The 20633-nt window shown below is 42.4% G+C and overlaps 1 protein-coding gene across 1 annotated transcript in view; it reads right to left on the reverse strand.

The window, feature by feature from the left end:
- The window catches only part of RARB (retinoic acid receptor beta), a 572080-nt gene that overhangs the window by 427303 nt on the left and 124144 nt on the right, over nt 1-20633 (reverse strand). The window contains exon 2 of the mRNA XM_043893860.1: nt 16645-17099. Within this exon, the coding sequence (XP_043749795.1) occupies nt 16645-16822 (178 nt within the window). The 5' untranslated portion in view covers nt 16823-17099. The remainder of the gene's footprint in view (nt 1-16644; nt 17100-20633) is intronic.

Genomic DNA, 20633 nt, shown 5'->3' on the forward strand with positions numbered 1-20633 from the left:
GTTTCATAGAAGACCATTTTTCCATGGACCTGGGTGACAGTTGATGGTTTTGGAATAATTCAAGCACATTACATTTATTGTACATGTTATTTCTATTGTTATTACATCAGCTCCACCTCAGATCAAGTATTAGATCCCAGAGGTTGGGGGCCCCTGATTTAATGTGTTCATTCATACAATTAAAATTTAGTGAGCACTTACTATGCGCCAAGGACTAAGCAGCAAGGGTAGAACGGTAAGCGAGACAGACATCACCCAAAATAAAGAATAAAGTTAAAGAAAACATCACAGATAATCCCATGACCGGCAGTAAATATTATAAAGCTCCCCAGGCTTTGTCCTGAACCCACAGAGATACCCCTAAACATATGTACTTGGTAAAAAGTAGAAGAATATGAAGTATTCTTAATATTTAAAACAATTCTATTAAGTGTATAACTTGTCTTCCTCACTAAATATTTTCATGTCAATATATTAATTTCTCCACTGACATTTAAAAGAGTTGGTTATTCATTTCATTCTCTCTATATTTCACTAAATCGCTTTTTATTAGCCAGGAAGATTGTTGCCAGCTTTTTTTTTTTAATTATAAACAAGTCTATGCTAATATCTGTGTTCTCTCAAGCACACTAAAACATTTATTTCTTATGAATAAATTCATAGCAGCCAAAATGCAAAGCCACTGGTATGAATATTTTAAGGCCTTTGCTATTTACTGCAAAATTATTCCACAGAAAGGATATATCAATTTTCATTCTCACCATCAAGGCTATATATATATCTCTATAGCCTGAGTAACAACGGGAATCTTTCTTTTAAATCTCTGCCTTCTTATAACACGAGATACAATTTTAATTTGCATTTCTTTAAAAATTTGCATTTGAACAATTACTTTGAAGGCTGAAAATTTTTAAATGTTATTATTGGCTACTTTTCTTTTGTGGTAACGTGAATTTTCTGCTCAAGGCTTTTGCCATTTTCCTTCCCTTTTCCTTTCTCCTGTTTCCTAACACATGAAGGATACAGTCACAGTTTTTATCTTTTTACTGTACACTTAATAACCACAAAAAGTAACCCATATATGTATGGGATAAAGCATATTAGTAACATGAATATTTAGGAGTTAGAGCTCTATCACTCCCACCGCATCTACCATATGCACTTTCCCTTCCCATTTAACACCAGGAGATATCTGGAATCTGGAATCTGGTCTTTATTATTCTCCTGATCTTTTAATGGACAGTTTTATTACAAACATATCATTTTTCTAAACAATATTTCTTCTAGATTTATAAAAATAGCATCCTCTATGTAGCCTTTAAGAATCTGCTCTTCTTTTCAATATTATGATTCTACTGTTTATATGTGCTTTTGCCTATAACTTCATTTTCACTGATGAAAAAAATTGACTTTAGGGAATATGTATTTGTCTGCTCATAGATATTTGGATGATATTCAATTTTTACAATTTAGGAACAGTGCTACTATGACCATTCTTAAGTATGAATTCTGCCATTTCTATTAAAGCATTTCTCCTATGACCTACAGACAAATTGCTTGGTCACAGGAAATCTGAATATTACATTTTATAGGATAGTGCTAAGCTATTTTCTGTATAAGGCTGCTTATTTAACTTATGTGCAGAGTACATCAAGAGAAATGCTGGGCTGGATGAAGCACAAGCTGTAATCAAGATTGCTGGGAGAAATATCAGTAACCTCAGATATGCAGATGACACCACCCTCTTGGCAGAAAGTGAAGAACTAAAGAGCCTCTTGATGAAAGTGAAAGAGGAGAGTGAAAAAGTTGACCTAAAGCTCAACATTCAGAAAATAAAGATCATGGCATCCAGTCCCATCACTTCATGGCAAATAGATGGAGAAACAGTGGAAACAGTAGCTGACTTTATTTTTTGGGGGCTCCAAAATCACTGCAGATGGTGATTGCAGCCATGAAATTAAAAGACACTTGTTCCTTGGAAGAAAAGTTATGGCCAACCTAGACAGCATATTAAAAAGCAGAGACATTACTTTGCCAACAAAAGTCCATCTAGTCAAAGCTATGGTTTTTCCAATAGTCATGTATGGATGTGAGAGTTGGACTATAAAGAAAGCTGAGTGTTGAAGAATTGATACTTCTGAACTGTGGTGTTGGAGAAGACTCTTGAGAGTCCCTTGGACTGCAAGGAGATCCAACCAGTCCATCCTAAAGGAAACCAGTCCTGAATATTCATTGGAAGAACTGATGGTGAAGCTGAAACTCCAATACTTTGGCCACCTGATGTGAAGAACTGACTCATCTGAAAAGACACTGATGCTGGGAAAGATTGAGGGCAGGAGGAGAAGGTGATGACAGAGGACGAGATGGCTGGATGTCATCACCGACTCAATGGATATGAGTTTGAGTAAACTCCGGGAGTTGGTGATGGACAGGGAAGACTGGCATGCTACAATTCATGGGGTCGCAAAGAGTTGGACATGACCAAGCAACTGAACTGAACTGAAGCTATTTTCTAGATAATGACATATATTGCTCTCACCAGCAATACATCTCAGGCTATGTTGATCAACATTCTACCCAACACCTGGTATTTTCACCACACTTCTTAATTTTTGCAGCCTAATGGATAAAAAATGACATTGCAAGATGGTCTTGACTTGCATTTCCTTAATTATCAATGTGTGGCTATCAGAATTATTTTTTTAGTAAACTGAAGTCTACTGACTATGTCTGGTTTGGATTATTTGTCTTTTCCTTCTAATGTACACGGTCTTTCCCTTTCCTCTGTATATTCTGTCTGCCCGGCAACTGGAGTGCAACTGGGCTGGTGCATCCCCAGCAACAAGCCTTGTCTTTTCCTTTCCTCCACAGCACTTCTCTGCTTGCCCATTTCTGGACACACATCTCTTGTTTTCCATTCTCAAAAACTCTGACAAGTACTAAAGAGATGTTAACCTTTGTAGCAATATTTATTTAACGTATATTTACTTAAATCTATCAGGGGATTCAGAATACGAAACAGTATTAATAGTGGCATACTGTTTATTTATGACTTGACTTTTGGTTTTGGAATAAGATTTCTTGTGAAGAAGAAACAAAAGACAAATCCTGAAACTGCCTCCAGGGTGTCAAAGCAGGTGGCGGGGGCGTGGGTGGCGGGCAGTCAGGGATGGTGTGAAGTCACGTCATGCTTCACAGATTGCCATCAGAACCCACGGAAATCCCTGGTTTGCCAAATATTCCATCCAGCCATTCTGCTAAAAGAGGTTTACTAAGCATGTGAAGGTCTTCCCAGGTGTCTCAGTGATAAAGAACCCTCCTGCCACTGTAGGAGATGGGGGTTTGATCCCTGGGTCGGGAAGATCTTCTGGAGAAGGAAATGCAACCCACTCCAGTATTCTTGCCTGGAGAATCCCATGGATGGAGGGGCTTGGCGGGCTACAGTCTGTGGGGTTGGTGACTAAACAACAACAATCAAGTATGGGGAGAGTAACTGTCTTTTTAAGCAAGTGGTCATCAGTGTGTGCTACTTACTTGTGTAAAACATCAAGACTAATGTTTTTTTTAGGTATGTTATGTTGAGTTGGTGAACTTCATAACCATTAAGCAAGTAACATCAGAGAAATTTGATATTAATAGAAGCAAAACCATCATGGTTGAGAAATGGACATTATTACAAACATCACAGAAATTAAATCAAACATTATTAGAGACTGTTTATAGAGACAGAGTGACCTGCAGAGCCTGCAACCGTCAGAGGAGAGGAAGGCTCCGCCTTTGCCTGTGTCCCCGGCTCTGAAGGGAGCTCATCTGTGATAGACAGCCTCAGATACACGTGTTTCTCAAATGTGGACTCTTTGTGATAAACACACATTACTCTGCAGGCCACTGTTTCTCATGAAAAAAGAGTCCTTTCTAATACCCAAACTTGAGACCAGGATCTCCTGGAGAATTCTGAAATTGAAAGGAAAATCTTGGTACGATATAAACTCTGTGAAGTGAAAACTTCTTTATGCCTGATATAGACTTTAAAGAATATGGAAAATACATGTGTGTACAAGAACAGCCTTTACACTTAGGAAGCCACGCTCAGAAAAATCAGTTGATGGAAGGACAGTCCTGGGACACCAAAGAGCTCTGCTTACGAGTGGACCGATTCTGCCAGCAGAGCACAGGTAAGGACGATGACTGTTACTATTTACTGAGTTCCGACTATTCTAGCACGGTTGTAAGTAGTTTACACGTATCAGTGGATTGACAATCTCATCATAGCCCTTTAAAAGAACCATTATTAATATGATTTTACAGATCAGGAAGCTGAAACACAGGTAAAAAACAACTTTTCAAGGACACAGATGGGGTCTGGAAATAGCAGACTCTCTTGTCTACCATCCTGTAGACAAGATGGACCTCTTGTACATCTCCTGTACCATCTCCCACAATGATCTGCACTGATCCATTTTTAATTCAGCAAGATGAACTTTACCTAATCTGTACTTCTGTCTTGACTGTTGCTCCTAAAGGTGAGGGGTAGTCTGTTAACGGTACTGCCCGCAGTGTGGCATGCGATTCAACACAACATAATGGCTATATGACTTACTGCTGCCATCAGTACCCACAGGACACAATCCTCGTCCCCCAAACGCCCTGAAACTTTTACTTTATCTAGACAGTTGTCAAGTTTATGGGCACTGGGCAAAATATCTTTACACTAAATTAAAAGATTGCATTCTCATTGGAAAATGGTCATTCCCAGCAAATACTACAATGATTATTATTTTTTTTTTTTTTTAGATTTTGACAACAAATTGAAACAAAAAAGCCTCTACAAGTTTTATACTGTTAAATTTGACTCATGATACAAAAAGACAGAGACCCAGGTACCCACTTTACTGAAAGCAAAGTTAACCAGGGAAGAGTTCTGTGAGGCTTGGAATCCTTACATGTGATGTAAGTAAAGCTTACATGTGATGTAACTTTAGCTGGTCTCAAAACAATTTTAAAAGATTTTTGGCATGTATCAGTTGATGAAGCTCAAATAAGATAAGAAGCTAAAAAAAATCTCAGATGTGTAGAACAAATAGAGGTAGTTGTACAGAGTACAGAACTAACTGTGTGACAAAACTAGCTTTAAGCATAAAAGGGTGTATTATTGAAGGAAGGGTGCTGGGGCTGGAGGGGGGAGTTGCCCAAATTTTCCTGTTTGAAGAGAGAGGAGCCACTAAGAATTCAGGAAGGTTAGACAAAGTCAATTAAATTTATAGCTCACAAATCCTGAAGAGAGACTGCCAGAGCCAACAAAGTGATGCTTAAGATAATAAAGAACCAATCATGATAATGATAAGATCACTGCCACCAATGCTCTCCCAGTGACTGGAACTTGAAATATGGACTTGTAATAAGAATGACTCTTCTGGAGAATCTCACAGGCTCCAACATGACAGTGATGGCTAACCCTGCAGAAATTTGAGGCTTTAAAACTAGGAAGAGCAAAATGGATGTTAAAGAAGGCACATGGAGGTTATAGAAGGGGGTGGGAGTTTAGTATATAAGGAAAAGACCAAGAGAGAGCAAAAGAGGCATAGAGAAATTCATTTAAAACATTGAAAACACTGTGACTCATGACCGTGGACTTGTAGCTGCCAGCATCAAGAGAGTTTGGCTATGATGGGGGGGAAAAAAAACAACTCTCCCCTAAAATACTATTCATTAGTTCAAGCCAATGGAGTCATAATGCAGAAAAAGAAAGTCACTGTGAGAACAAAATCATATGAAAATAGCTGAATTACTAGATATTTTTGTGGGGGGGGGGGGGATAAAAGGCACAGTTTTTCCTTCTTCAGTGGGAGGAAGGCAGAGTTACAGTAACAATGCGCCATAAACAGTTCTGGGGGCTAGAAGCCCCAAATCAAGGTGCCAGCAGACTTGCTCCCTTCTGAAGTCTGGGGAGGGGCTCTGCCATGCCTTTCCCCTAATTCTGGTAGCTTACTGGAAATCATGTTTTTTAGTTGAAAAACAGATAAGTCAACTTTATTGCTTAGTAGTTTTGATTTCTGGTTTCTTTACACCTTGGGTTTTGCAATAAGTGGAAAATATAAAGTTTCCTTGGGATCCAGAGAGACTTACACAGGTGGTTGGGAAGATCCCCTGGAGGAGGGCATGACAACCCACTCCAATATTCTTGCCTGGAGAATCCCATGGACAGAGAAGCCTGGTGGCCTACAGTCCCTGGGGTCATAAGGAGTCAGACATGAGTGAAGCGACTTAGCACTCACTCACTTAGATAACGTCCAATAAACATTATTTTGCAAAATTCTAAGGGGTAATAGATTTCAGGTTGATAGAATTCAATTGTTTCAAGGAAAATAAAAAGACCATAATGAAATTAAAAGTAGGGTTTTATTATGTTTATTCAGCAATTCTATCTCTCTTTTAGGGCTTCCCTGGTGGCTCAGATGGTAAAGAATCTGTCTGCAATGCAGAAGAGCAGAAGACCTGGGTTCAATCCCTGGGTTCAGTTCCTGGGTTGGGAAGATTCCCTGGAGAAGAAAATGGCAGCCCACTCTGGTATTCTCGCCTGGAGAATCGCACGGACAGAGGAGCATGGTGGGCTACAGTCCATGGGGTCTCAAAGAGTAATCAATCAATGAAAACCATACGGAATAAAAATCTCTGTAGAGGAATAGGACTTCCCTGGTGGCCCAGTGGTTGAGAATCCACCTGCCAAAGCAGGTGACATGGGTGGGAAGTCTCCACATGCAGAGGAGCAAGGAAGCCCGTGAGCCACACTGCTGAGCCCACGCTCCAGCGCAAGGAAAACCACTGCCGTGAGAAGTAGCCCCTGCTCAGCGCAACTGGAGAAAGCTCGCACACAGCCACGAAGACACAGCACAGACAAAAAAATTAACTATTTTAAAAAGAAATAGGACGATATGTTATTTTCTGAGACTAGAAACAGATTATTTTGCACAAGTTTGTGAGTTGGCTCCATGTGGCACACTCAAGTCTCCTATTGTGCTACCTCTCCAGATGGCCCCCATTTATCCATTTAAAAAATATTTAGGTGGCTATATTTTAGTCATGTAGTGTGGCAGAAAGAACAAAACACTCTCCTCTACATGTAGAAGTTATAATCCAAAGAGACAGCTAAAACATTCAAGAAACAGCCACATCTGAATTGCAAAATTAGAAATAGGACTGTTTTAAAAAGGACAGATCCAAGCTAGGTTACAGTAGGGAAATTTGATTTCTTCGTGAAGCTAGAAGAAAGGCAATGGAAGGAATGTGCTCCTTGGGCTGAAATGTAAAGGCATCGATGTCTTTGGTGGTCCTTATCTTGTGCCAGCATGACCCCAAAATTCACACAGTCTCCTCCCTGCATCTCTGTCTCTGGTCCACATTTCCCCTCATTACAAGGATGCTGGCGTACTGGACCAGAACCCACCCTAGTGACTTCATTTTAACTCGATCATCGGAGAAGATCCTACTTCTCAGTAAAGTTATATCCATTTCACAGATCCTGGAGGTAAGGAGTTCAACATCTTTTGGGGAGACATAATTCAACCTCCAACAGTCTTTGTAAGTCTTTCCTAGTAAATCCTAAGATGACATCTCATTGGAAGTAGACCCTGACAGGACACATAAATAAGAACCGAGCGCTCTGATGGGTTTCCCAGAAGAGCCTCAGAAAGACTCAGAGGTGCCGACTGCAACGCTTAACCCACGTGTGTTAAGTAACAACGAGAAGAGAGGACTCGTGAGTAATGATACACTTGGTTCCCTCTGCACACCTGAGAGAGTCTGATTACACATCAGGGCCTGGAGCCGAGGGCTGGACGGGTCCTTGCCAACCGCGCACGCCATCCAAGGTGGGAAACTTAAACACCTTCCTTCTTTCGCTGGATCTCCTGCGTATGGCTTTTCCTAGTGCCGAGTCACTGTCCCGTGCCCGGCACAGTCACAGGACTTGGTTTTGCAAGCCTTTTCCTGTCCATTTCACTGATAAAGTTTCTTCTGCTCCTCTCAACAGCTAGGACATTTGCTTTTCAAGCAGTTTTTTTTGACACTGTTAGTTATTGTTTTCACTGAATCATTCCTGCATTCCTTCACCCATACATTCATTCCAATAATCTTCAACATTTTGGAGGCAATGCTTCTTTTAGTAACATATTTTATAATACCTGCTTTACTATATCAACATGAGAACTATAGATGATATAGCCCACTTGCATATGTAATTTGAAAGAAGGTAACATGATGCCCTGACTGCAATATCAAGAGTGAATTAAAAGAAAATCACTTATGATGAAATAATAGTTATTTCATTGTCTAAAAATGGTCGAGCATAAAGAAATGGGAAGATGCTTGTCCCTCTAGGCAGAGTTGCAATGGATGTTTTAACTCCAAATGCAAGTTGACAAAAATGTGTGGTATTGTTGAACAAAATACCAAGAATAACACTATCATTAGTGACATGATTTCCTGAAAAGGTGAATGATTCTTAGAAACACTCAAAAAAACAAACAAACAAACAAAGAAAGATGAACCTCCTCTTGGTTTACACAGCAGCAGGAGACCCTGGTTTGATTCCTGGGTGGGGAAGATCCGCTGGAGAAAGGATATGTTACCCATTCCAGTATTCTTGCGCTTCCTTGGTGGCCGAGCTGGTAAAGAATCCGCCTGCAATGTGGGAGACCTGGGTTCGGTTCCTGGGTTGGGAAGATCTCCTGGAGAAGGGACAGGCTACCCACTCCAGTATTCTGGCCTGGAGAATTCCAGGGACTGTATAGTCCATGGGGTCACAAAGAGTCAGACACAACCAAGAGACTTTCACTTTCAATATAGTTCTAAATAACTTAAGATACAATAAAAGCATACAATATTTTATATTTATACTTAGAATAGAATTAGTTTCGCCTCAGTTAATCATAATTTATTTGGGGGAGGACTTTTGATATGACGAGTGGGGACACTGGGGAGCCGTGAGATATCAGGGAATTCTATCATGCACAGTGCAGCTCCGAGCCCTTGCCCATCAAATGCTCATAGTTCTGCCAATCACTGTGACATCCAAAAGCACATCCACAAATTTCCAAAACCCTCTGCCAGCCAGAACCACCGATTCGCTCACTCCACACACTTTGAAAGAGTTTCAGCTAGCACCAGGTGCTCAGGTTAACAGACACACGGAGGAGGAAAAGCGATGAAATCAACTAGACCGCAGAATAGGACCCTTATCATAAATAAAATGCACACGGTCGGTACGTGGGTGAGGGGGGATGTTACAGGCTTTAAAAAATCAAGGTCTTCGAAGGCAAAGAGCAGTCAGAGTTTTAGATCTAAATGAGTTTTGGTGACTGTGACTTCCCAATAGGAGTGGTAAGACACAGTGTTCTAAAAATCTTTGCACCACCTCAATATCCATCACATCAGGAGGTGTGACAAGGATGACTTTGGTCAGAGCAGGAGGAGTTCAAACCTGGTCCCACCATTTTTGGCTGGGGCAACTTTGGGCAAGTTGGTTACCTCAGTCTTTATTTTTTAATTTTTTCCAGGTGGCAGGCAGAGGTAACACATGGAGCACACTAAATAGATGTCAGCTACATTTAGCGCTGTTCTCACAGCAAAGTGGAAAACGAGTGAGCGGATGGTAGCGCCTGGCTGGCACCGTTGGTGGGTCTGGGGGCCTCAGGCTCTTGGCGGTGGCCTGCAGCTCACACACAGGCTTCGTCAGAGTCTCTCTCTGCCTTTCCCCTCCCCACCTCTCTCTTTCCCTCCCTCCCTCCCTTCCTATCTCCCTCCTTCCCTCCCCCTCTTTCTTGCTTAAATTTCCAAGAATCATTCGCATGTTAGAGAGAACCGAAGCAGAAAAACAGAGAAGCAAAACAAAATAGGGAATTATGTCAATCCAACGACACCACGCGAATCCCCAGAGCTCTTGTGGGAGGGCTGAGCTGCATCCTGAAGACGGCTCGGAAGGCGGCCCCCTGGTGGCGGGCTACTTGCCCTCAAGCCCAGCTACGCGGATGTGTATGGAGGTTAACCTCCCACCACTCAAGGTCATCTGAATGGGTTTTTTGTCATTAGAAGCAAAATAACCCATCTGAAATGTATAGGAGTTGTAGATTAGTGGACTCATCAAGACAGAGATTTGGAACCCATGGGAGCTCTCGTATCTCACGGCCGACTCAGCCAATTCAGAGCTGCTGTGTTTCCAGTTTTCAGAGTTTCGATTTCCATGAGTTCAAAAATGCTCTTTTTAAATGTCTATTTAGGGGACTTCCCTGGGGGTCAAGAGGCTAAGACTCCCAGCTCCCAAATCAGGGAGGCCAGGTTTGATCCCTGGTCAGGGAACTAGACCCCACATGCTACAAGTAAAGATCCCATTGTGATGGAGATCAAATTTCCTGTGTGCCGCAATGAAGACCGGGTCCAGCCAAATAAATACATATTTTAAAAAAAGTCTGTTTAATTTATTTGATAAATCTAAAGGGATTCTAATATAAAATTCAAAAATATCCCTTTCTTTTTCTCCATTCGTGGCCTCTTTTTGGTCTATTTTTTCTTTTTCTCCAAACCTCCTCCTCCTAGAGATAATCAAAGGAATAAACTTAGATGAAAATTCATTCCTGCTTTTATGATCACCTCCGTGGACTGAAAGCCTATTTCTATTCAAAAACATACTTCGAGAGTTGAGATTCTCCTTTGGGCATCGTAGTTAATTTGATGAAATTGAACAATAATCTTTTTGTCTCTAATTCATGTTCACATATTCCTGATCCCCTTGGGCTAAAGTTCAACAAACAGCTCCTCATTAGAACTATTCAGAGGATTCCATGTTCACTCAATCAGAGTCTGGGGAAATGGTACAGACATGGAGGAGATGACACAAAGATTCCTTTATTATTGGGGAAAAGAGGCATTTCACTGAAGTAATCAATACCTCTTCCCCTTTAAGAAACAGCCTCTGATATAATATACACAAGGCCCTAGGCATAGGCAAGACACTAAAACTGTTCAATCATGCCAAAAGCTTAAACTCTGTCTAAAACATGCATGTAAAAGCCTTTGACATCTCTCAGCCTTAGAACTTCAGAGATACACAACAACCAACAGCAGATGAAATGAGCAAAATTGTTATAACCGTAACAGTTGGAAAACTGGTACATTTACTCAAATTCCTAGCAAGCTTTTTTTTTTTTTTTTAACTGTATTTTACTTTATTTTTATTTGGCTTGAAAATCATGAAGGCTACATACATATGAACCATACTATTACATACGACATACGCTAAATGCCAGCAATATATTAAGTCCCAGACATATTAAAATTAGAGGTGATCCCTGTCCAGTGGGGTCACTGTGTATATTTAAGGACAAATATCATTCGCAGTAGAAAGAAGATAAGACTACAGAGCCAAGGATGATGGATAATACAAGTTAATGAGTTGGTTTTAGTTATCATCAATCTGCATGTATTTGAAACAGGATCAACACCTCCGGGTCCATTGTTCTTCACATGCAATAAGAAATTCCAATCTGGCCGCACACCCTACTTTAGACAAGCTGGGTAAACAAGGCTCCTCTTGGTTGAAGACAAGGGATAGAAATAAGACCTGTTTTATGTCCCGTCATTGTTAATTCTGAGATTCACACTCCATCTCTCCAGAGGGTTGGGTTTTTTTTTCTTTTTTTCAAAAGCAAACACCGAATTTTGTGATTTTTGACAGCACTTTCTGATCAGTAGAGAAGCAGGGGAAACAACCCCCATTTTAAGATGCTGGCATTAAATGGAGATCACTTTGAGAGAGGCTCCGAAGCCAAAACTGTTAATATTTTCCAGCTTACCACAACCTATAAAAAAGCACATGTGCGGCCATAAAACAGAACAAGCAGCCATGAAAGGAACATAAAGAGAGGCAGACGGACAGTGGGCCAGTACTCACAGCGAGCCCTGGAACATTAATTTCTGAGTGTCCCTGGCACAGCGTATTGGGCTTCCCTCCCGTTGGAAGCCTTGCTTGCTGGGGACGACACGCTTGCTGCTCATAGGAGAGAGCTGAGCAGAGACATCGCAGTGACTCCCTGCCTGCGGGCCCACCCTCAACCCCTCGCTGATGAAAAACGACGGCCGCTCCCACGGAAGTTGCTGAAACTGAAGAGGCTCTGAGGTCCTCCGTCCCCAGGGGCTCTGTGCACCGTCCTGGGAGAGAGACACCCACTGTGCCGCTGCGGATAATGCCGGGGCTTGAGCGGCTCTCGCTGCCCAGCACATCGCAAAGCACGAGTACTCTGGAGCCCCAAGACCTGGGCTTGGAGTCTGGCCCCAACATTAACTAGGTGTGCGAGTGCTTTACTGTCTCTAAGCCTCACAGTCTTCATCTGTGAAATGGGACTGCAGTGCATGGCCTGGCAGCAATATTAGGAGTCTATTTAAAAAATTTAAGAATGACAGATTAAATAAACACTCAGTGGATTATCCAGGAGGTGCTCAATACAGGGTAGTTCGTTCTCACTACTTATTTTAACTCTCTCTTTTATGTATTTCCTCATTTCTAAGCTTATAGAGACTCAGTGAAGTAAGGATTAAGTCATAAAGCAAAGACGAGGACATCACAACATGGAAGATGCCTTAAGTTCACTTCTCTCCTACAAATATATATATATATTTCCTTTATGTTGGGAGGTTCTGGGGAAGAGAATTTCTGAGACGTGGCCACGAGATTCCCTCTGAGTTGTGCATGGTCACAAATGGTCACACCAATAGCCAGAGGGTCCACCACTGGCATAAACCAAGAACAGACAGGCTGCTTGCCTGAAAACAGTGTGGAGGCCAGGAGAAAATCTGAGTGATAACAGAGAGAACCATCTCCTGCTGGTTCTTCACATGAAAGGGTCTTGGAGATGCTTTGATTTCACCCCTTTATAGTATAGCTCTTCTTTGTAATTTATGCTCCATCTTTATCCTGAAAAGATTGAATATGATTTTTATAAAAGACTATTCTTTGAATAAAAATATTTTCTAGTTTATGGAAGAGAAGTCCGGGGAGGCTGAATGACTGTAACGGAGATGCTGGGTCAGGGACTTTCTCATACGTAAGAATGGGACCCCGTGTCCCCTAGGAAGACAGAGATCCGGTTCTGGCCTAGGAACCCCAGGCTGCCCAGAGAGTCACGGTGGAGGCAAGAGTGAAGGACAGGGGTAACATCAGTAGCTGCTATGGAAACTGTCCTCACTGGCTTTTGAAGTAGGAAGTTCTCAAGCTATATATAACATGGTGCTGAAAGAAGCTTGTTACAAGGCAGGAGAATTTATGTTCTGGTTGAGCTGCAGAGTCAAGGTGTGTACAGATTATGACAGAAACATCAGCAGGTTCCATCATGCAGGGACAGGACCCCATGATGGAGTCATCACCACCACGTTTGTTCCCTTCATGTCCCATGGTAGCCAGCTTCTCACCCAAGCCTGTGTTTTGCTACTTATCAAGACTTTATGAAATGTGGCTACCTCCCTAACTAACCTCAGTACATAAATAAAACTTCAAGTTTAATTTTAGCAAGAAACAGTTTGCGTGTAATTTTTTTCGACCCGACCCTTGTTTCCCAGTCTTTCTAAACCACAGGTTTTAACAAAGACAACTTCCTCTCAGAGGGCCAACTAACAGACCACATGGCAAGAGTGCCTTCTTGTAACGATATTCTTTTGAGCAGTTTTCATGTACTTTGTCTACTACAAGAAGTAATTAAACCTGGTATTAGCCAGAGTGTGAAGCAAGCCAGCTTTGGAGTTTCCGACCTGAACTTTCTGAACTTCATCCTTTCTCTGCCCCTTCTCCAGACACCATCGAGTGACATCTTCCAAGATGCAATCATTCAGCACCCTCTCACCCACATCCTCAGAAAAAACTAATTATTCACCCTCTTTTGTTGAACTGCAAACACTCTTCTTCTAAAAGTTGAATTATATGAAATCAATATTGACCAGCTTTGATCTGGAAAACTAGGAGTTACGTGATGAGTCAACTTAGTATTGATAGTATATTGTGCTTTATTAGTAATTGTGAAATAAAGAGAAGAGCCTTGTGTTTATAGGTGATTTGGGGTACAATTTAGCCCAGCTTGTTCAGGGCCTAAGGAATTAGGAGAGCTAACAGTTTCTGTTGGAAATAGCATGATTAGATTTGGGATGAGTTAATTCCTATCCCAGTGTTCTTATCTCCATAACAGGGGTCAGCAAACTTCTTCTGTAAAAAGCGAGATAGCAGATATTTTAGGATAAGTGGGCTATATGGCTTCTATCATTGTAACATGAAAAGAACTATAGATAATATGGGGCTTCCCTGGTGACTCAGAGGGTAAAGAATCTGCCTGCAATGCAGGAGACCCGAGTTTGATCCCTGGGTAGGGAAATACCCTGGAGAAGGGAATGGCAGCCCACTCCAGTATTCTTGCCTGCAGAATTCCATGGACAGAGGAGCCTGGTGGGTTATAGTCCACGAGGTTGCAGGACACAACTGAGTGACTGACACTTTCACTCTCATAGACAATATGTAAACAGATGAGTGTGGCTGTGTTCCAATAAAACTTTATTTACAAAAGCAGGTGGTGGACTGGCTTTGCCCTGCAGGCTGTAGTGTGCCAAGGGCTGCTCTACTGTAGAATTCTAAAAATATCTGAGAACAGATGGGTGAGGGATTTTTATGTTGATAGCCTGTTTGAGTGTTTGGGGATGCTCATCCAGCATAAAGATCTCACTGTCCTTCCATTTACTCTGCTCTGAATTCTCCTTACAATCAGCAGCCAAAGAAGGTCAACATTGCTGGCACGTGCTGGTGGGTGTATTGGGGCTGCAGCCGCCTACGAGTTGGGTTTTCCACCTGCAAGATTAGATCACCCAGGATGGCACTAAAACTCATAACTCCAAGGAGTCCTAACTCCTTGGCTACATCTACAAAAAATACTTCTGATCTGAGGAAAGGAATGTGTCAGAATGTGTTGTCCATCAGGCTGGCTGTGCTACACGATTAGCTCCTGAGGGGAACTTTAATAGCTTTAACAATCATTTAGTCAGGCCCCTTCATGTGTTCGTTGAAAGTAACCACATTATGCCATTTGCATGTTGGTTGAACAGGGCTTGAACTGGCACCTGGGTCAGCTAGATAGTTCAAATACACCTTTTCTTCCCCATCTCTCTTGATAGCCAAGAAAGTATTCTGCCTACATCTATTTTCAATTTCAACTTGAGAAGCATGGGAAAATGCTATTAAGCAATTTAAAAGACTTTATTGGTCACATGCTTAGGCCAGAAATCCAAAACACAGAAGAGAATTACAATCAGGTCATTCCAAGAAGGAAAATAGATCAGTAAATATCAGGCATGATAGTAGAGTGATTGCAGCCAACATTCCTGCAGTGAGAGTCTGTTCATCTGTTCACCCATCTGTCCATCCGTCTGTCCATCCATTCATCCATCCACCCATCCATTCAAGCATCCATCCATCCATCTATCCAAATACCCAGGCATCCAGAAATCCTTCTCCTATGAATTTTGAAGGCACTATACTAAGAGCTGAGGGTTCCCAGTGAGGTGGAGCAAGTTTCCTGCTCCCAGCGAGCTAAGGAGGGAGAAATTAAGGAGCAAAGACCACAATATAGCTGACAAGTAAATAAATAAAAATAAATATTAAAATAAGTAAAATAAAACATGCAGCTATAGGAAATGTAATATAAAAATTAATTGTATCACACACACACACACAAAGGAAAATGAAGGGAGTAATTTAAAGGAGAAACTTCTAAGGACAAACTAATATTTGAAACAACACCTCGAAAAGCAGCAAAATATGAAATAATCAGCAGGCAGAACTCTGAAGAGGCCCTGCAGAATTAAGAACCTGAAAGAACTTAGAGAAGATGCTGCAGATGCCTGATGCGGCGTTGCTGAACCCGTTTCCAAAAGGTAGAAGAGCTCGCTGGCAACCACAGCCTGTCTTCAAACAGGCAGAACTATTTTTCTTTAAATCTCATACTATGGATGCTTCCTATGAATGAGTCACATCAGTTTTAAGAATTCTAAATTGAACTATTTTTATCTTAAAATACTGTATACCCAACATTTTAGAGAAGATTGCACATAAGAAGTGGCTCAAAAACCCAAAAGTCATCAAGGACATTTAAAAAGCTTATGTGGCATGAACTAGCAGTAAAGATCCCTGGGAAGGTGAAAACAATGACAGGTTTTATCTGTACCCAGGAAATGAGTAAGAGATTCAAAAGAAGACCTCGACCCAAATCGATGTTAAAATCAGGATTATCATCGGTGATTTTTATGGCATCATTTCCTAATTCATTGCTCATGTCGTTTATCAAGTGACCACTTTCTTCAGGTGTATTGATCACATCTTTGATCAATATTTCTGTTTACAATTTATCCAATAGAACAAAATACCAATGTGGTTTTGAACGGACCAAATTCTAAGATTCACCATTTATCTGGTTTCAAGTTACCTTTCTGCTGATAGAACCAAAGGTACACTTCTAGATCCAGAAGAACCAGCACCCAACGCAAGGAGAACGCACTGTGGATATGAACCACCCTGCTTTCAGTCAACCAAGAGAAAAGAGAGAAGATTCCAGCGGTACTTACTTGCAGGTGAAGGGGTGCTGCACCCACTTGGAGGCGGCGGGCCGTGCAGGCCGTGGAGCGGGGGCAGGGAAAGCCCGCCGATGACGGGCGGGAAGAGCAGCGGGTAGGGCGCGGCGGGATAGTGAGTCATGTGTCCGTTCATGGCCGGGACGTGGCATGCGGGGCTGCTGGTGCTCATGTTCCGGCCTTCACGGGATGGGAGGAGGTCGGGGGCAGGGACGCATCACTCCAGGCCTGGCATCAAAGTGGGCTAGGTCAGTTCGGAGTGAGAGTGGAATCTGAGCTGTGTTCTGGGCCGAAGTCAAGGAGCTTCAGCAGATGACCTCGCTTCCTTCCAGCACGGTTTCTCTGCCTCTCATTTTGCCGCGCTGATGATAGGAAGGATGGCTTTTTGTTCAGCTTCTCAGCTGAAGGCTGGGAAATGCTATCACTTTAGAAGTCCAGAGCTGCTAATCCTATAAGAAAAAATATGTATATACGTATATCACACAGGTCAGAAGTATTTGCTTCTTTATTGTTATTACATGAAAAATCTCTTCTATTAATCTGGGACTCCTAATTCCCAATTGTTCCCCTATCCTCACTACCTTAATTTTCTTAAATTCTCCAATTCTAATGTAGAATAAAACTTCTACACAATTTCAAACTAACCCTGACTGCCTGATATTAAATAACCCCCCTCACCCAACCCTATCTTTCTCCACATTCCTCCCCACCCCCACCCCACCACATCACTTTCCTCCAGGGCACTTACACAGCTCCATGCATTACATGGGGGAGTGTTTATTTCTGTCTCCTCCATGAGAATGCATGCACTAGGAGGGCAGAGTTTTTCTCTGTTTTGTTAACAGCTATGCTTTAAGCTCCTATAAGAGTTCCCTAACAGGAAATAGATTCTCAATGAGTATTTGTTGACTGACTGACTGAATGAATTTTCTTACTTCTTTTAGATAAATTTATTGTTTAATGTCCTAATCTCTGTGCTTTCAAGATGTTAGACTTCCAACTTTGGAATGACCTACTCAGCAAGATAAATGTCACTGTGAGGGAAAGTTATAACTGAGCGAAAGTAAGGAGGAGCCACCACCATTACAGATCCGTGAACGAGTTCAGTATCAGTTCCTCCCTGTAAGCTTTCCTGTAAGAGCGCCACCCGTCCACTGGTCCACACAAGCACCAGATGCATTTGTCTGTGCTCAGCCATCCATCCGTCCGTCCGGTCCTCACTTGCCGTTATGTTCCAGCTGCCAGTGTGGGCACTAGAGGCACACGGTGTGGGCCAGGGCTACTGTGCTCGAGTTCTCACCAAGTTTCTAATTTCAACAGCTCCTAACGGAGGTCATGTTGTTAAGGACATTCAGTTGCCCTGTTCCCCATGAAGGACACTCCAAGGACACACAGCACTCAGAACTCCTTGGTAGTGAAACAGACTCTAGGGTGGGCTGACAGTGGACTTCATAGGCTCACTTGGGCCCTAGTGACCAATAGTCGCTAAAATTCCCAAACTCCAGTGCCCTGTGATGGCAAGCCCTGAAGGTCAACCGTCTGGCATGAAACAAGAACAGGCTCTCGAGGCCAGCACAGAGGGGTGGCGATGAGCATGACGCAGAGCCAGACCACCAAGGCGCCAGTCATGGCTCTGTCCCCTTGGACAACTGTCTTGCCCATGAGTAGGTCAGCTTTTATTGTAAAATGGGGGTGATAGCAGAATTGGTTTCAGAGGGGTGTTGTGAGGATGAAATGAAGTAACGAGGTAATACCCAAAGAATACCAGTTTCTGGTACAGTGTAAATACCAGGTAAAGGCGATGTTGGGCAATGTTTGCCTTTTTTGTCTGTGTCACCATCAAATAATATGTTTCTGAGAACAAGCTTGCTGGAATGAACTGTGGCTTTGAGGTTAGGGCAGGGAGGAGACAATATTACAGTGTTACCCAGGACCCTATGGGCCTTCCCAGGACAGACCTCTCCCCCATATCCCCTGCTAAGATACCTGGATAATAGTATCTCATGCATATTTCCTGAGTTTTTCAGATACTAAAGTGAGGTGAAAGTCGCTCAGTCATGCCCGACTCTTTGCAACCCCATGGACTATACAGTCCACGGAATTCTCCAGGCCAGAATACTGGAGTGGGTAGCCTTTCCCTTCTCCAGATCTTCCCGACCCAGGGATTGAACCCAGGGCTCCCGCACTGCGGGCAGGTTCTTTATCAGCTGAGCCATAGGGAAGCACTGATATCTGAGCTATCAGCTGAGCCATCAGCTATCGGGGAAGCCTAGACGCTAAAACCACCAAATGGAAGAAACTAACTCCCTGATGGTCGTGAGCATGCAGCCCCCAGACCTACCGACCCCTAAGGACTGATCATCTTCAGTCAATCAGGGAATCGTGGTTGAGCTGAGCACATACCCTGAGACATCCCTCCCTCTCCTGGCCTTTAAAAAGGCTTTGCTGAAATTCTTTGAGGAGTTCAGGTTGTTTGGGGCATGAGCCACCTCTTTCCCTTGCTCAGTCCTGCAATAAACCTTTCTCTGCTTCAAACTTCAAGTTTGTTTGGCCTTACTCTGCATCAGACACATGAACTTAGGTCCAGTAACAACATAAGTCCTGAGCAAAGAACATGAGGACTAAAGTTTCAGTCATGGAAGTAAAGGAGTGAAGGTGAAATGTGAGGAAAGCTGAGAACAAAGACTCATAAGGCTTACTTACTGACTTCCCAGGTTGGTGTCTGCACACCCTGAAATGTTTTGATCTATAATAACGCCCATTTATTTGTTGACCACATGTCAGGTGCTCCACTTATGAGCTGTAAGTTCTAGCCCATAGAGCAGCCCTAGGAGGCAGTTGTTATGACCCATACTTTCCAGATAAAAAAACAAAGTCTCAGCGAGTTCAGAGGACTTCCCCCTAAGGTCACAGGACCAGCCTGTGGCTAACAGAGATTCTGCCCCCAGATCTGCTGGCTCGACCTCTGCTCTCTCTTCCCGGCCATTCTGTGCTTACGTCTGCTGAGTGCCTGCACTGTTCCAATCGCCCCTACAGAGCAAAAAGTCCACGTGCAGCTGTGATGGGCGTGGCTCTCCTCACTCAGGTGACCTTCTCTCTGGGGCCTTGATCCCTGGACTGTTACCATTAAACATGAACATCATCCACACAGAGACCAAGGGGTCCCAGGTTCCCCCTGGGCTCCCCTGAGCCTTGCAAAGGAGATGATATCCCTGGCTGACTTATGCCACACACTAAACTCCAACAGTGATGTCCCCCCAAATATCGATATCCTTTTCAAACACAAAATGCAGCTTGTCCCTCTGATGAAAAGAAAGTCAATGGACTATGAGAGGTGAAAGTTTTCAGTGCTTTCTCTTCTAAAAATTACAGACCATCTAATACACTGAAGACTTTATTTTGTAGTTTGTAGTAAATTAATTAGAAAATAAACAATGCCATTTAGTATTTGCTGCATTTCCACTCAATTTGATTTTTAAATCACACACACACAAAGCCCAGCATTGTTACAAATGGTCTTTTCTATCCCCATTAGACAAACTACATCATTAACTGGTGAAGCTGACAGTTAGCAAACCCACCCATGCAGGGCGCAGTTCTTAGATTTTTAAAGCTGTTTGTTTGTTTTTACCAACCGGGGACTATTTCTATTTTTAACAATCCTTCATTTCTCTTTGCTTTCAAACACCGCAGATTTTTAGCACCCTATCTCTCTGGTTGAAAGGTCTTTTATTATGCCTCGGATCTTCTAGAAAAAACCAATGAAAAACAAAAAAACTACTAATACAGATACTAGGAAAAAGAAAAAAAGAAATCAATGTGCCAGGAAAATCCTGTTAGGTTGGTGGAAAATTGTCTGAACAGTCACTGGGTCTATGCTCACATATGTGACTGATTAAGGCTATTCCTGGAAGCAGAGAATTTCCTTTGTTTCAGGCTTTTAGGAAAAAAGATGGTCATTGGTATTAGCAGTGCTTTCTTTC

This window comes from Cervus elaphus, chromosome 32 (assembly GCF_910594005.1).
Source record: "Cervus elaphus chromosome 32, mCerEla1.1, whole genome shotgun sequence".
Taxonomy (NCBI): domain Eukaryota; kingdom Metazoa; phylum Chordata; class Mammalia; order Artiodactyla; family Cervidae; genus Cervus; species Cervus elaphus.